The sequence below is a fragment of the Euleptes europaea genome, chromosome 17 (assembly GCF_029931775.1).
Source record: "Euleptes europaea isolate rEulEur1 chromosome 17, rEulEur1.hap1, whole genome shotgun sequence".
NCBI classification, from domain to species: domain Eukaryota; kingdom Metazoa; phylum Chordata; class Lepidosauria; order Squamata; family Sphaerodactylidae; genus Euleptes; species Euleptes europaea.
The window spans coordinates 11,655,318-11,673,376 of record NC_079328.1 but is presented as its reverse complement, the minus strand read 5'-3'; the positions used below and the strand labels follow the sequence as shown (position 1 = coordinate 11,673,376).

The 18,059-nt window shown below is 47.8% G+C and overlaps 1 protein-coding gene across 1 annotated transcript in view; it reads right to left on the bottom strand.

The window, feature by feature from the left end:
- The window catches only part of NRG2 (neuregulin 2), a 214,362-nt gene extending 196,590 nt beyond the window's left edge, over positions 1-17,772 (bottom strand). The window contains exons 1-2 of the mRNA XM_056862284.1: positions 17,635-17,772; positions 15,785-16,631 (exon numbers count right to left, since the gene is read on the bottom strand). Coding sequence (XP_056718262.1) covers positions 15,785-16,631; positions 17,635-17,772 — 985 coding nt within the window. The remainder of the gene's footprint in view (positions 1-15,784; positions 16,632-17,634) is intronic.
- Between the last annotated feature and the right edge of the window lie 287 nt (positions 17,773-18,059).

The following is an 18,059-nucleotide window of genomic DNA, read 5'->3' as shown; positions in this document are numbered from 1 at the left end:
CACACTCGCCGACTTAATTTCCCCATCGTGTTTGTCTGTACAAATGTTACAGTCGGGTCAGGGTTCACCAGACCCAACTCATGCCAGATGTAAAATCTAGGCTGGACCTCAGACCACTGGAGTCAGTCGGCTCAGAAGGGTGTAGCTATTTGTGACGGCACCGTTAATCTCCCCGACTCCTATAACTCACAAGCAGTTTTGGAAGACAGGAGAGTCAATCTCCTTGGGAAGACGACCTGCCTCTTTAAAACTTGTGCCAGAATTCACTATGCAGAACCCTGGTCTCTTCAGCACCAGTTACAGGCCGCTGCCTACCACCTTAAATCTGCAGCTGGCAAAATCCCCACCCCCAAAAAAAACTAATCTTTTTACATATTGCAATCACCAACAGTATATGGAAAAGCAGCCTTTTGGACTGAAAATATGAGCAGTAAAGGGTCTCTCTACTCTCACTAACCGGATGAGTGGATGGCAGGTGTTTTGAAAAGTCTTTCCTTGCTAGTGATGGGAATCTGATTCTTAGTTGTTACCTGAACCGCTGTTATTTCAGCAGGGAGTTTTATAGTATGTTTTAATTTTATTAGTACTTTTTATTCTTGTCATTTTTATTGGTTGGTTGAAAGGCACTTTTGAGTACCTGAAGTAGAAACACATACACACACACACACACACACACACACACACACACACACACAAGGTACGGCAGATGGTTATGAAACAAGTGTAGCTTTTCTGGAATACTTTACTTTTTCAAAGGAAAGGCAGAGCAAACGTGGCATCAGACCTCCCCCCCCCCACTTTCTACTGCTCTCCTTTTCCTTTCCTTCTTGTAAATGCTTGTTATGGTGATGGCTGAGTGTGTGCAGAGTATGGGACTGTGCAGAGAGCAATTCGCTTCAAGATCTCTAGCAGCATGGCGGAGTGGTTAAGAGCAGAGGATTCTAATCTGGAGAACCGGGTTTGATTCCCCACTCCTCCACATGAGCGGCAGACTCTAATCTGGTGAGCCGGGTTGGTTTCCCCGCTCCTCCACATGAAGCCAGCTGGGTGACCTTGGGCTAGTCACCGTTCTCTCTGAACTCTCTCAGCTCCACCTACCTCACAAGGTGTCTGTTGTGGGGAGGGGAAGGGAAAGTGTAAGTCGCTTTGAGATTCCCTAAAAAGGTAGAGAAAAGTGGGGTATAAAACCCAGTTTGAGATTGTAAACCGGTTTGATCCTCCTTAAAAGGTAGAGAAAATCGGCATATAAAAACCAACTCCTCTTCTTCTTCTTATAACGGCAACAAGCTTCGGGCATTTGAGTAAAGAAAGATCTCCCTGAGAAAGAGTATGCGAAATGCGTTGGGGCAATTTAATTATTAAATATTTTCCCCTTGCACCAATTGCTGTTATTTTGTCTCCATTTAGCTTCTTCTTTAGTCATTATCTGGATAGTCTTTTTCATGGCACATTTACAGTAACGCAGAAGCAAGCTAACCAACATATATACAACAGCAACAATACACAGGTCATGTTTTATTAGAGCTAAATAAATTTCCATTTTTTTAAAATTTGTTCCTTATATTTATAGCCCACCCTCATTCCCAGCAAGCCAGGCTATCTCAGGAAGCCACCTTGGTCAGTCAATGGGCTCTTCCTCTGCAACTTTATGGACAAATGTTCACTAAAGGTGCACACCCTCTGAAGCATATTTACAGAGACACACATCCCTCTGGTCCTTCACCAGAGGGGAACAGGGTTCACTGGCCCATACCACCCCAAGCTCAATCTCCTCCTCCTGCCCTTCAGTCTCTATTCTGAAGGAAAGCCAACAGCCAGCCTCTTTCTTCCCTTCCACCTGTCTCTCACCTCCAGACGGCTCAAGGCTCATGCTCTCTGCTGCCAGGGTTTCCTAGAAGCATGAAGGTAGGGTGCGTGTCCATCCTTTGGACCCTGCCCATTGGAGGAGGGGGAGTCAGAGATGGGGGATGGAGATATTTTCTATTTACCCTCTTCTTCTCCCTGTACATACATACAGGCATTCTTCATCACCGCACACCCGCTTCACTAATCCATGTACTAAGACCCAGACTGTTACCTTCCCAAGTGGCAAAAAGAGGCTAGAATTTGGGGGGGGGGGGAGAGAGACTGGAATTATCAGTGACATTTTATACAATTATGTATTTATCATCATAGGACTTTTATTGAAAACCAGGACAAATACTGATAATACTTCAAGCAACCAAGGATGTTAGAACAAAGTACTTAAAAGACAATGCAGGATTTATCGTGCATAGTAAAGTCAGGATTCAAGAGATACAGGGAAATACACTCAGCAGCGCTTTCCAGATACAAGCAATTGAGAGGGGGGAAATTACGAGAAAAATTAATAAACACAGCAGAAAGAAGACTGCAATCAAAGCATTCCCATCAGTCAGACCTGTGATTTTTCTGTTAATTCCTTGTCCGCTGTTCATTCCCTTTGTACCTGTTTTCATGAGGAGATTTCTCTCTGCCTCTTTCTCATTTTAAGGACAATGACCAAAAGAAGGGAAACTGGACTTTCCCTTCTGTCTCATGCCAGGTCAGCAGGCAGGAAAGGGTTAATTCCTCTGACGACACCAGGGGCAACATAGCCAACTAAAATTCAGTTATGGCCTATAAATTTTTTTTTGTGAATTAAGAAAAAATCTTGAGATGGGCAAAGACCTCAGGATTTTTTTAAACTGTCTTTATCACATACTTGCTGGGTAGAGAAGAGGACCAGTTGGGATAAGGACATTCTGGACTCTTTCCTATCATTTCTCAGCATTGGGAGCCGGCTGACGGCCTCTACCAAACCCACATGCTGCAGGAACTCCTGTTTACGTAAGCTCAAAATACCTTTTAAGAATTCTTGCCAGGGAGCATCTTTGCAAGCGGATGTGTAGTATCTGAAAAAGAGCCACAGCCTGCAAGGATTTCCTTCTTTGCAATTCCAGGCAAAGGTAAGCTGGTGTTTGGGCCAGATTTGTTTTTAAGCATTAGTCCAGAAATAAATTAATTAATGACCATTGGTACATCGGAGCATGCGTTATTTGCAGATAGTCTTCACTATCTAGATTAGACGGATTTTCATATAACCATATGGGTTATATGACTCATGGACTGGAAGACGCAAATTCAATCCCATCTTTCTATATCTAGTCACTGTTTGGCCTTTAGGAAGTCACTTTCTCTAGGATTCAGCTACCCATTTATAAAATAGGAATGTAAGGGCTAGATAACAGCAGCAGACCATGATGGTGGCTGCCATCTGCAACGGTGTGATATCCCTCTAGGAATCACTGGAAACTCTATGGTTTTACCACAGAATTTCTGGCAATTCCTAGAGAGGTGTGGCGTCACTTCCAGTCTTCTCAGCTATGACATCATGGCATCAGCCCAACAGACATTTTTAAAAATTATTTTTCTCCTGCCGCTGCATGCTGCGGACTGTCAACCCTGGGGAAAAACTGCACACGGCATGCAAATGTCTGCAATTGCAGCTCAACTGTTCTTTTTGCGATGAAATGCCATGGCAGAGTGGACCAGCAGCAGAGAAGTACTAGAGGGAAGATGTGTAACCTCTGCCTGCTGTTTCCCTGGTCAAAGTCACCCACTCCCACCCAATGGTTTCTTGCAATTTTGAGAGAAAATGAATCCTGGGAAGTTTGTGAGAAGAGCCATCAGGAGACCAGTCTGGAGTGGGGGGGGGGGTCACTCAAGCCTCTCCCACCACCCCAGCGCCATTTCTCCTCACTTACCAGCTCCGTCCTCAAATGGCTACGCATGCAGAAAAAAGTCACTTCCCTACAAACATTTACACGTAATGTTTTATACACCATGTACACATAATATGTAACTTTGCCCACAGTGACTGACAATCTACAAATTTTACACAACGTAAAGAGAACTAGTAGTACTAATAGCACATCACCTGCGATAAAAGTCTTTCCCGTTTTCAATCCTCCAGTTCAGCAGCACTACAGAAGCCGCCTTTGGACAGCTACAAATTCAAACAACTCTGGGCTTTGATAAAAGTCCTAATTCCACTTGTGAGGCTTACTGCCTGATATATACTGCACAAGGTTTGTGAGACAAAAAACAAGGCAATGAAATTATTACAAATAATAACTGTGAAGGGCACTGAAAAATAAAGTGAAAAGTCCCTCCCCCCAAAAAATAATTTGGTAATTGGCCTGAAGCGGCGGTCTCCAGAGAAGCTCTGCGCACTGCCGCGGGCATGTGCTCACTGCGAGAACATCCCGTTATAGAACACGCTCACCTCTGACTAATTTTGTTGAGTCTTAGCTAGAAGTGTTTCATTTAAAAATAACCTGGTTTTAAAGTGAGATCAAGGAACGTAAGAAGAGACCTGCTGGATCAGACCAAGGGTCCATCTAGTCCAGCAACCTGCTTCATACAAGGGCCAAACCAGGTACTCTGGAAGAAGAAGAAGAGTTGGCTTTTATACCCTGCTTTTCTCTGTCTTCTAACAGTCTCAAAGCAGCTTACAATCGCATTCCCTTCCTCTCCCCACAACAGGCACCTTGTGAGGTAGGTGGGGCTGAGAGAGTTCAGAGAGAACTGTCACTAGCCCAAGATCATCCAGCTGGCTTCATGCTGGCTTCATGAGTGGGGAATCAAACCCGGTCCTCCAGATTAGAGTCCACCACTCTTAACCACTATGCCACACTGGCTCTCACCCTGGAGGGTCAACAAAAAGAACACAGATGCTGCACAGCTCTGATATTCAGAGGTTTGCTGCCTCTTGATATGGAGGCTCCCTTCAGCCCCCATGGCTAGTAGCCATTGATGGGCAGAGGTCCACAAATCCCCTCTGAAAGTCACCTATGCTCATGACCATCACTACATTCCCTGTCAATGAATTCCACAATTTAATTACTCATTGAGTAAAGAAGCAGTCCCTTTTGTCTGTGTTGAATCTATTGCCCACTGGGTGCCCCCAAGCACTAGTATTATCGGAGAGGGAGAAAAAAAAAAACTTCGTATCTACTTTCTCCACCCCCCATGCAAAATTTTTGTAAACCTCTATGACAGCGGTTCTCTACCTTTTTTGCTTCATTCCCCACTTTCAACAGTGCTCAGAATATAATTCCCCCCTTCCCATGCTAACTCAAAATTAAACACAAACTACAATTTTAGATTGTACATAATTTACAGGACATCACACTTTGCTGAACAGTGTTCCCAATTTCCCCGCTGGAACCCTAAAATTCCCCCCCGGGGGGGGAATTCCCCCTTTGTTGAGAACCCCTGCTCTATGAGGCCCCTTCCCTCAGTCTTTTCTCTTCTGAACTGAAATAACCCGGTCTCATAGGACTTTTTCGCAGGGACGTTTTTCTGCGGTCACCCCCGCCGACTGCTTCAGGGCTTCCTTTGGATTATGCATGCCTTTTCCGCCCATCAGAGGTCGCCTTGCTCTCCCCACGCATTTGGCCTGTGTTTCTAGATGCTGTTTGAGCCAGAATCTGGAAAATGCGGGCAAAACATGCGGGGGGAGAGAGAGGCGACCTATGACGGGCAGAAAAGGCATGCATAATCCAAAGGAAGCCCCGAAGCAGTCGGTGGGGGTGACCGCAGAAAAACATCCCTGAATAAAAGGCCATAGGAAAGTTGCTCTAACCCCTCACAGTGCAATCCTAATGAGGGGGTGAAAACGTTAAGGGAGCTGATTGGCCATTATGTTGCAGGTATCTCCAAAATATGTCAGCATAAGTCAGAGTAAGTCAGACAGGAGCTCCATGCCCTTCCCTCCATGGTGTAGTGGTTAAGAGCGGTGGATTGGAGCGGTAGACTCTGATCTGGAGAACTGGGTTTGATTTCCCACTCCTCCACATGAGCGGTGGAGGCTAATCTGGTGAACCAGGTTGGTTTCCCCACTCCTACCCATGAAGCCAGCTGGGTGACCTTGGGCTAGTCATGGTTCTCTCCAAGGTCTCTCAGCCCCACCTACCTCACAGGGTGTCTGTTGTGGGGAGGAGAAGGGAAGGTGATTGTAGGCTGGTTTGATTCTTCCTTAAGTGGTAGAGAAAAGTCGGCATATAAAAAACAACTCTTCTTCTCCTCCTCCTCCTACATTCCTGCCACACCCCACCTGTGACTCCCCCTTAGGGCTGCCCGATGACACATCCAAGAGGGAGGGCTCTGACCCGGGGCTGTCATGAGGGACATCGGGGATGTACCAAACTGAACAACAAGAATGGCCATTGGGAACAATGGGATATGATAGAATGCCCATTGGATATCATGGGAGCCAGGAATGCCCACTGACTTGCATGGCCTCCACTGAAACACGTTACTGCTTGCAAACATGACAACAGATGCAGAATGAATTTAGAATAATGGTCTAAATCAGATAATTGCCCTAAGACTGGAATGACAGTGCCCAGAGCTGAATGACGGTCATTCCAGTCCCAGAATGCTTCCATTCCACTGAGGAGGCTATTGGGGGATCCACTAGTGGCAACATGTACCCCCACACCATAGCCCCCTTCCCAGCTCCACCATTGGAGGGTAGCCCAAGAGGGTAGCCCAGGAGTGCCTTTGGCAGCATGGCTGGGCTGCTAGGAGGTGCCGCCACCACTGAGCTGCAGAGACCCCTGGCTGGGCGCACTGTCCTTGTCTACTCCCTGTGCCCTTTTCTTGGTGATCGCAGCCATTGGACCTGCTTGGGGTCACCACCAGTGAGACCCACACCCACTCTGTCAGCCGCCCTGTTACTGTTAAGAAGGACTGTGCTCCTTTAAGGGGGTGGTGGTGTGCCGAGCCGCCCCTTCTTTGTGATGTGCGCAGGGCTGAGTCCCCAGTCCTGCCACCCCGTTATTGGTTCTGTCTCCCCTGTCCATCACATGATCTCCTGGCATCGCACCTTGTGACTTGGTATGGGACGCGACGGTGTGGCTGCAGATGTGGTTGCAGCTTGTGGGCTCCACTTCTTGGTCTTTTGCCTGCCTCTTAGTCTCTGCCAGAACCCTTCAGGGAGAACTCTGGTGGTTCCATTATTAGACAGCCACCCAGTGGCTGCAGCACGGGCAGCCCTTGGATTGCACTGCCCATCATCTTGGTCACCCTCTTCTGCACTTTTTCCACCTCTGCGGTGTCCTTATTGAGATACGGTGGCCAGAACTGCACACAGTGCTCCAAATGGACCACACCATAGATCTATACAGGGACAGCATAATATCAGCTGTGATTTTCAGCTGCTTTCCTAATAATCCCCAGCATGGGGTTTAGCTGCTGGAGAAACATCTTCCTCAGTTGCCACACAGCATAAACATTGCTGTACTATGATGGCTTCATTGTGGGGGCCCAGGAGGGGAAAGGCATCCCAGGGAGTGCCCTCTATTCCCTCTGAGCCGCCTTTTACTCCTAACTTTATGCCTAGTAATCACCTGATTACTGATTGGTTCAGTACTAGAAGTATCACTCAAAGAACATTCACCTTTTCTCTCATGAAGAGTTCTAACCTGCCCAGGAACTACTACCATCCTTTGCTTCTGGTCAGGATTATTTTATTCTATGGGGAGGGATGAAGTAGAAGAGGACAGACACATGACAAAGAAAAAGAGGCAGCGAAATCCAGCTGTCTGGAAATCGCTGTCATAGATCAGCATCATATCTGGGGTCATGGCTTAGGACTATAGCAACCAATTTGTAGACACTTTTATTTGGGGGCTATCTAAATATTACATGAAAAAAATCTGGTTGTAGTCAATGTGAAACTTTTTTTTCTTGTTGATTTAAATTGCTTTGATTTAAATAAATCCACCCTAGAATCAGCAAAAATTACCAAATCCTTTACACAGAGAAGGAACTCATACAAGATTGAGGGGGGGGGGGAGGTTTGTCACTGATTCTGCATTATCAATGCAGCCCCTTACTCTGTCTCCCAAATTGTTCCCAAGATCCCTTAACCTCTTAGTGGCAGCTCTTCATGGGTCACAGAACACCTCCAAAAGAAGAGAAACACAGCCAAAGCCCTTCCTCACGCAAAATGTGGGGGTTACCCAGATCCAACCCACAGATTTTTACATTTGTTAGGGAAAATATCCTGTACCATACCCTCTCTTCAACAGAAATTGATGTCAAGTGGAGAAACAACACTATGATTAATTGAGGCATGCCTTTTGTCTGTATCTTGACACACCTTCAAATAAACAGTGACAACTGTATCTGAATTAACATGACAACTTTTATTTCAGTGCATCTCTAATCCAATACAGAACACCGGAGCTGCAGAAGTGACAACAAGAAATCAATGTTCTAAATAAAAAGCAGCACTAACATTTTATTTCATGCGACCAATTTTCAAGAGCCAGCCTAAAAATGGCTCTGTGGGTTTCAGCGGATCACAGCGCAAGTGAAGCAAACATCTTGGGCAGGATTCAGACTAAACTGGCACTTTCCGCTGATACCCTGTCCTGCTGCCGAGCCCCCTCATGACATTCCTTGGGGTCTCCTATCCCCCAAGAGCAGCATTTTGTGGAGATCAGAAGAAGAGTTGGTTTTTATATGCTGACTTTCTCTATCACTTAAGGGAGAATCAAACTGGCTTATAATCACCTTCCCTTCCCCTGCCCACAACAGACACCCTGTGAGGTATGTGGGGCTGAGAGAGTGTGACTAGCTCAAGGTCACCCAGCTGGCTTCGTGTGGAGGAGCGGGGAAACAAATACAGTTCACCAGATTAGCCTCCGCCGCTCATGTGGAGCAGTGGGGAATCAAACCTGGTTCTCCAGATCAGAGTCCACCGCTCCAAACCACTGCTCCTAACCACTGCACCACGCTGACTCTCAGTGGGAGAGGAGGTGGGAAGGGTCAATGAGATCAGGGGAGGAGGCGGGAAAGTTCCCTTCTGCCACTGGGAAACTCAGGGCGCTTTCACACATGCCAAATAATGTACTTTCAATCCACTTTCAATGCACTTTGCAGCCGGTTTTTACTGTGTGAAATGGTAACATCCACTTGCAAACGATCATTAAAGTGCATTATTCAGCATGTGTGAAAGCGCCCTTAGTATGGATTCACCACCATCTGCGTTAGGTAATGGTCCAGTGTATTCTGCTAACAATATTGTTTGTTTTGATAAAAGCCATTTTAGCGCACAACAGAAACCCTCAGACACAGGAGGAGGAGGAAGACGAAGAGTTGGTTTTTATATGCCAACTTTCTCTACCACTTAAGGACGAATCAAACCAGCTTACAATCACCTTCCCTTCCCCTACCCACAACAGACACCCTGTGAGGTAGGTGGGGCTGAGAGAATGTGACTAGTCCAAGGTCACCCAGCTGGCTTCATGTGTAGGAGTGGGGAAACAAATCCAGTTCCCCAGATTAGCCTCTGCCGCTCATGTGGAGGAGTGGGGAATCAAACCCGGTTCTCCAGATCAGGGTCCAGCACTCCAAACCACTGCTCTTAACCACACCATGCTGGCTCTGGACTGGGGCAATTGTCATCTAATGGTCCTCTCTGGCATCAAGGAGCCACCAAAGGAGAGGGCTGGACCAATAACTAAAACAAGTAAAGGGCAGGGAAAGATTCATTCAATGGGGAAAAAATATTTTTTAAACTGACAAAGGAAGACCAGCAGTAGGGCCAATTCCACATCGCAGGCACACATGGCCATTTTATGTGCCCCCACAACTCACAAGAATACCGAAGTTGTTCTTGTACCATTGTTGTATTTGTAAGCTTGTCCTATGCTATGTCTGAGCCATAATTAGGTGCTGTCATAAACCTGACCGAGGTCTATGTGTGCTTACATGCATGTTGTGTATGCATGTAAACAGTATTCCTCTTCATTGTACCACCATCCCAAGGTAAGAACCCGGCCTCCCACATTACCAGTGAACACTGGTAAAGGCTGCATCTGAGCAAGTACAAAGGGCAGCTTCCCAATTACTTCAGCTCCTCTCCATGTGTGTTCATGCGTGAGCAAGTGATCTATGGTCACATGAGGAGGAGTTTGGATCACAGTCTGCTTTTTTAAACAGGAAAAGATTTTATTGCTACAGATTAAGTTAGAGCACAGACAAGGGAAACAGCTATCACGCCTACTGGTGAAAGATCTAATTATAAAAGGAAAATATACACTGAGCTAAATTTAACAATACAGATTAGTTACCTCTGACATCTGTGCCTCGATGTCTGTGGAACAAATGCACATCCAGACCCCCCTCCTGCTCCCTGCAAGGGAATCTAGCTTCCAGGATTTGGGCAAAGCATTTGGACCATACTGGTCTTTTTAACCCTGCCTGCCTTCATTGGCAGGAAGCCTCTCTCAATCCAAATTTAGGGAACTTACTCCCACATGGGAAGGTGAAACCCAATCTACCAGTCACCTTAGGACTCACATCTTGTTCTCTCTCTGTGGAAATTCACCTCTGTTCCCTTACTCTTTGTGCAGTTTATGGCTTTCTTCCCTGGGAAACTAAAGGGCTGCCAGGATCCCAGGAACTCCCTGATTCACTTAAAAGCACCTTGCATCTCCAAATCACAACAGGTGTTATTTTCAGGATCGGAACCAGGCTGAGATTTAAGGAGGAAACTGTGAAAGAGCATCCAAATTCTCAGACACAAATCCAGCCTCTCTGTTGTCTTTCATAAGTGATGAGGTGCAAAGAGACATGGATGTGTACACAGAAGAAGAGAATGGTGGGAGATGGCAAAGAAGCTCTGCTTCTACCACATTTGGGGGGAATGTCTTTCTGCAACGCCATTCAGGGCCTCACTGCATTGGTCCAGGTCCCCTTAACCCACAGGCACATATTGGGGTCCGATTGGTGTCTCAGGGTTACAGTCTCAAAGCTGCCTGTGTGGGCAAAAGAATGAACAGCCCTTTTCCTTCCTGCCAATTGCATTTTCCAAGCTACTTCCCACCCCCAAGGGCAAGAATTAGGGGACAAAATTCAGCTCTATAGCCCATTTGTTGAACCCATGTATCTTTTTCCCTCATGCATAGGAAAGAAGCTTGAAAGGACAACTTTGAGCAGACAGCAAGGGAGGGAAATCTACTGTGTGTGCACAGACACACCTGCCAGTCGTGACTGGACCTGTGAGGTTACTTTATACAAAAACTAAACTACTAGGGGAAAAGAATTACACAACCTGATTGCCATGTATAGCTTAAGCCCAAGTCAAATCAGCTTTCCGCAGGAAGATTTTATTTCCTTTTGCCTCTCTCAGTGGTTTCCTGTCATTGGCTTAGAGTGTTTGCAGTTAATCAGTGTCATTCATTTCAACCCTGATGACTCCTCTGAATACACAACTCTCACTTTTTTTACCAGTGGTCATGGGAGGGCATGTGTGTGTAGAGAACGTTCTCCAGAAGGAAAGGTTTGAACAAGGGTGTCGAACTCAATTGTTACAAAGGCTGGATATGACATAAATGTCACTTTGTCGGGTGGGGCATGCCTTGCCATCCCGATTGAGAGTGGGGGGGGGGGTGTCTGCCTCAGTTGGCTCACAGGCTGGATAAGAGCTTTCAAGGGGCCGGCCCCGACCCACAGGCCTTAACTTTTGACACCCTTGGTTTAGAATGATAACCAAGTTGAAAATGGCCACAGCAAAACATTTCCCCATGGCTGCATCCCAGAAAAGACAAATTACAAAATTAATGTCAATGATTTTGAATTTTAGCATCACCACTGAAATGGCAAAAGAATGCCAGGGTCCCTCATATACAGACATGTGAAGCAGCAACACTTCAAGTAAGCTTCTGCAAGAACTCAGTCACATGTGCAAAAGAGACTGAGCTGGAAGTGGAAGAGCATCTCCAAGACCCTACACGGACACTGATCATATTGCAATATGTCTTGCGCTAGAAGAAAGAAACACAGACTGTGACTTTGTGGATGTTCCTGGACATCCAGAGCATTCAGATACCACCGGCCATGTTATCCTTTGTGGCTGCTTATGTACAGTGCAAACTAGGGGCACCATTTTACAGTGAATCAACTCATTCCGAGAAACGGCTGCCAACCTTCATGTAGTGGCTGGAGATCGCCTGGAATTACAACTAGTCTCCAGACAATGAGATTAGTTCCCCTGGAGCAAATGGCTCCTTTGGAGGGCAGACTGTATGTGTTATACCTGCTGAGGTCCCTCCCCTCTCCAAACCCCACCCTCCCCAAGCTCCACCCCCAAACTCTCCAGGTATTTCCCAGCCCAGCTCCATTTTGTGGCTCTATCGATCCTATCCTCTACAGCACAATTCAGAAATAGATGTGTTGATACTAAAATCAGGGTAGTGTTGATTGTATACAATAACAAAATCACCTTTTCTTCTTTTGTTGCATAGTTTACTATAATAGCTAGCTTTGCAGAATCAGGACGTGCCGGTAACTGAGCCAATTTCAGATGAGCAAAATCACTCCCCACCACATACGAGGCGTTACAGTCCTGCGCAGGTCAGTCACAGGACCTCAGGTAGCTCTGCGCCCTTTGTTTACCTCTGATATTTGAAATCCATTGAAAGTTTAATGCAGGAGCTTCCGTTCTCTCATGAGAAAGTGTTGATGAGTGTTTTGACCAGGAGGCATCCTGCCAAACTGGTAAAGTGCAGAAACTAGAGCATTTACACTGAGGTGTCGGGGTCAGAATCCTCTCTCGTCTCTTCCGAGCTGCCTCAAGTCTGCATATTTGCTTCTGATGCTGATTTAACTGAGAATTGTCACACCAAACACATCAAATGAGGATATGCCCTGATATGGGCCAAAAGAAAGTGTTGGGTGATGTCATATCACCTAATTTATATATGAGAGCTCTTTCAAATCTTTCTTTTCATAACTGTTATTAATGTTATAATTTATGTTAATATGTACTCATTTTCTGTGGATGACCTGGAGGGCACTGCAAACATTTCACTAATCAGGACCCTGGAAATCAGTTACCCTCGGGGTAGCTGCTCATCTAGTTTTACCCTCCACAGTTTCAAAGGCTTACCGGAGACCTTGACTGGGAACACAGATGAGGTTTCTAAAACATCATCTCCTCTGCTTTAACACAAAGGTCAAAGTCAGGCAATTGCTTCCTTAGATGCTATCTGTAACCAAATAGTACAGTTACTCTTATGCTTTAGGGAGAGTCTCGCTTGCAGAATTCACACACACAATTGAGCCTTCGATCTTCCTAGCAGCAGAAAATCCAGTAGAACATTTGGAATTATTATTCAAAGAAAAACTATCACAGTTTACTAACCTACAATCAACCCCCTTCAGTGGCAAATGTATCTACAGTCTTCAAATTTTTGTTCTCCGAAATTAATCAAATGTATCGGCCCCTTTCCAAACAATTCATTTGCTTAAGGCAGCAATAAAAACCAATCTTAAAACAAACTACAGAAGATCAAATATCAGGATAGAAAAGGCCAAGTGAAGGAGAGCAAAATTCCACCACTGGCCAAATGCAGTTACATAAAAGCATTTCCCCCTGGCAGGCCTCCCCTAGGAATCAGTTCTGAAGTTGGGATGATACAAACAAGGCATTATTTTCATCCATCAAGGTGATAAGTAAGCCCCAGACTATCCTAGGCATGGTTTAGAAAGCCCCATTCAGGACAGAGCCAATTGCAGGAACTAGTTTGTGTTTGTTCTGTTCCTACTATATGCAGAGATCATTCCTTGTCACAGTGTAGCATAAGAATTATGCCCTGCAACCTAGGGAGCCTTGAACTGAATAATCTTTCGAAAGCTCTGCTTCTGAAACAATGAACAGCGACAAAAGTCCTCAAAGATTTATCATGTCAGAGTGGGAATACTTCCTACACTCTCAACTTTTGATAATACAAAACAATATTTTTGGACATGACTCCAGTTTTTCTCTTTTGATCAAGCAGCAACTTAAAACAAGGACACCTGTGGAATTATTAAATAAATACTAAATATATGCTAATAAAATCAGAGTTCCTAACATTATCTATTCATATAATAATTGATTATAATTGTTTAAAACATATCAGGTTCTTAGCTTTTAGTCTCTGCTTTTTGGCATTATCAAAAAGACCCAAATTACTAATCTCTCACCAAGAGCTCTTAATCTCTGCCTTCTGAGACTCCAGCCAGGAAATCTGATTTGCTTCTCACAGGACTGCTTATTTATAGAGAAAGAGATCTTATTTTTCTCTAAGTTTGGTTCTCACAATCATGTGACTATTTCTAAATAGCTGATTGGTTACCCTATATAAGAGATAGCAACACAGGTGCAAATAGCCAGTCAGCAAGTGCTTATGAGAGCATCTGAGATACCAAGATAAGAAGGCCAATAACAACTCTTCAAGAGCAATTATTCAAGCCTTTTTTTCTGTAATTCTTCCAACTGTCCAGCAGAAAGGATGGTCAAAACAACAGGTTTCAACTTGCAAACTCAACAAGAAAAAAGGAATGATATTACTGCAACCGAAGGATGGTATCCCTCAGCCAATAGCTAAACGAATTCCGCAAACACAAAGACCAGCTGCCCCAACTGTATGCATATTCATGCAGACGCAGGACCAATGGAGCTGCTGCCTAACTAAGCATGCACAAGTTTATTTAGTTTTAGAAATTGCATGTTTTTAGAACTCCATGGCATTTACTTATGAGTAAACATGCAAAGAATCAGGAGTCAGTTTTTGTGTTGGGTTCACCTGGGTAAGCACGCCCACCCACCCGAAGGCTTTGCCAGATGACGCCACAAAACATACTGGAATAATTCACTGCAGAATATCGGTGACCATCAACACAGAGAAATATGAATAACCGGGCCTCATTTTTCAAGACTGCAACAACAACAAAAGGTACTAGCTGAAAATCCTGATGGATAAAAGTGAAATGCAGCTTTGCACACAACATGAAAACCTGAACACACCATTTATTACTGGAAGAAAAACCAAACTAGGATAAAAAGAAAATGAAGAAGAGCACAGAAGAAAAAAAAACCCCTTTGAAATACATTTGATCCAATAACCCATGCCTATCTTTCTTAGGTGCATGCCTCCCACGCAAGCAAACAAGACCCAGAAGTACAGCGTTGTGTCCACATTGGGAAGGGGGGGTGCACTGGTCACACTCGGCAGCAACACGTGGCAACAGCTGGATCCAGGTCCAAAAACCTCGCACAACCGTCTGCAAATGGTGCCTCTGCTTTGGAAAGGCCCACCTTCCCCTTGCAACCAGCAGCGGCCCATCAGGCGCGGTTCAACCACCCCGATCCTCTGCGCTGCCAGGCGCGCCCTTCCGAGGAGGCCGCCAGCCAGACAGCCAAAAGCAGGGGCAACAACCTGAAGCCTATAGGGCAACCTTAAGGAACGTCCCTCTGCGCTCAGTTCTCCAATACAAATGCGAAAGGCCAGACAAGCCCACGTGGACCCACGCCCCAGCTCAACCCCGGGGTTTTCGAGCACTTCGACGGCCGCTTAAGAGAACGCGCCCCCCCTCCCCAGCCCCCACCCGGCAGAGGCTGTCCAGACGGTCCCTTTGCTTTTGGGTGGGGGAGAGAAACCGGATCATGCCGCGTCCCGGAACACCCCCCCCCAGGGCCCGATCCCCCACCAAAGGCGCGCGACGCCGCCGTCGGGTCCAGGATCCGGAGCCTCCGCGCTGCCACGTCCGCCCCGGAGGGCCTTGGCCCCCAAGGGCCCCCGGGGAAGCCCCCTCCGCCCCAGCCCAGAAACGGAGCCGGGGGGGGCGCGGCGTCGACGCAGGCCGGCTCCCCTCCCGCCGTCCGTGCCCCCGACGGCTCCCCCCCCCCAGCCCCTAACGACGAAGCGGGAGCGCCCCTTACCGCAGCCGGCGCAGAGGGCCTGGGCCACGTCCCGCTTGAGGTGCTTGGCGGCGGCGGCGTCGAGGGGCGCGAAGGCGGGCGCGAAGACGAGCGGCCGCTCGGTGGGCTCCAGGAAGAAGAGGTAGCGGCCGTCGGGGCGGGCCTGGAAGCAGGGCGCCGGCGGGGCGGACACGCGCACCAGCTGCTGGCGCCGCAGGCCGCCGCTGCGCTGGGGCCACACGTCCAGCACCCGCACCCACAGCCCCGACGACGCCGCCGCCGCCTCGCCGCTGGGCGCCGCCTGCACGCGCCCCTCCAGCACCACGGCGGCCGAGCGCGCCTGCTCCTGCAGGGCGCGCGGGCCGGGCGGCCGGCAGCCCCGCGACGCGCCCAGCACCGCCACCGCCACCAGCACCAGCACCAGCAGCACCAGCAGCGGCGGCGCCGTCGGAGCGCGCCTCATGCCCGGGCCGCCGCAGCCCCGCCGGGACCCCCGCCCGCCGCCCGCGCTGGCGCCGCCTCGCAGCGCCGCGCCCGGCCTCGCGGCGCCAGCCCTGCCGCAGCTGCCCGCGCCATCTGGGGGACGCCGACGCCGCCCAGGCGCCCGCTGCACAACCGGAAGCGGCGTAAGCGGGGGGGCCTGGCCGCCCCGCCCGAGGGGCTCCGAGCTGCAAGGCCCCGGGGGCTGCTGCGCGCCGCCGCCCACCCCCCTCCCTCCCTCCCTCCCTCCCTTGCAAACCCCGGACGGCGCCTCGGCTGCGCCTGGAGGAGGGCGCGGGGGCCGAGGGGCCGTCGCCCCCTCTGCGGAGAGTGTCGGACACCTGCCCTTCGGGGACGGGGTCACCGGCCTGCCCACTGAGAGGGGGAGCTGGCCACAGAGGCAGATGGATCGGCAGGACAGGGGGAGGGCACCTCGAGGGACACCTCGCCCTCGTTTCCTGCCCCGGCTTTGGGGTCTAGAGGATGCCTTGGCAGGGAAACGTCCCTGCTCTCTCTCTCTCTCCCCTTTCGCCCATCATCCGAGCAAGATCGAGGAGCTCCGCGCGTCCAGGCCTCCCCCCCCCCCCCAAGATGGAGTGGGAGGCAGATCCCCTTTTATACCGAGAGAATTAGCAAGATCGGGGCAGACGCTCCTGGGGGAAAAGACTGGATTATGAAAATGTTTGGACTGGTGGAAATGGCAAAGCTTACGGCTACTTTAAACCAAAAGGACAATGTTCAGTTTATGGGGGAATGGGAGGCTTGGATGAAATATTGTGAACAGGAACTAGGGCTGGGGGAAATGGAAGAGGACCTTTTAATCTGATCTAGATGACGTGGCTAACATAAAGAATATTCAATATTCTATTAATTATATTAATTAATTATATTAATATTCTATTAATTATATTAATAGAATATTGTGATTGAAACTTAACTGAGATATAAGAATAATTAAGATCAGATCACATCACGATGGGGTAGAATACTTTATTAAGAGGCGGACGGAGGGGATGGGGAAGTCAACAAATTTTCCTTTAATTTTTATTTTTATTAAGTTCTTAAATAATTATAACAACATTACTTATGATTTAGTTTTTTATATTACTTTTATTGTTGTTTGTCAACATGGGAAATGTATATTATAAAAACCAATAAAATTTTCAAAAAAAAAAGAAGAGAGAATTAGCAAGATAGATCAGGATAGTGAACCCTTGTTTGTCCTTTCCTATCCAAGGTGTATTGCCACAATAAATGTACTTTAGTATGATTAGAGCAAACGACTGCTCCTTTTTATTTTCACACACACACACACACGTGTAGCTTCTGCTGCTGCTAAGCTTAAGGCACTCTGCTAAACACAGGAATATCTCCACGACAGATATTCCAACAGAGAAGGCCCGGGGGGCTGGCTCCTGGGGGCCCAGGGCCAGGCCAGCCCTCTCTGCCGGGCCTTCTTTGGATTCCCAGCATTGGCTGGGCGGAGGCAGAGGGGATTCCGGGGGTGGCGGAGGGTCGGTGGTTAACATCCTTTCCCATGAGGGAACCTCCAGGTTCAGAGGCAGTCGGCCTCTGAATCCCAGTGCCAGGAGGCAGCATTAGGGGAAGCCCTCGGCCTCTATGCCTTGCTTGTCCGCCCTTCAAGGTGACTAGTTGACCACTGTGTGAGGAGGAGGAGAAGAGGAGTTGGCTTTTATATGCCAATTACAATTTTAAAGACAATCAAACCAGCGTACAATCTCCTTTCCCTTCCTCACCCCACAACAGACACCTTGTGAGGTAAGTGGGGCCGAGAGAGTTCCGAGAGAACTGTGAC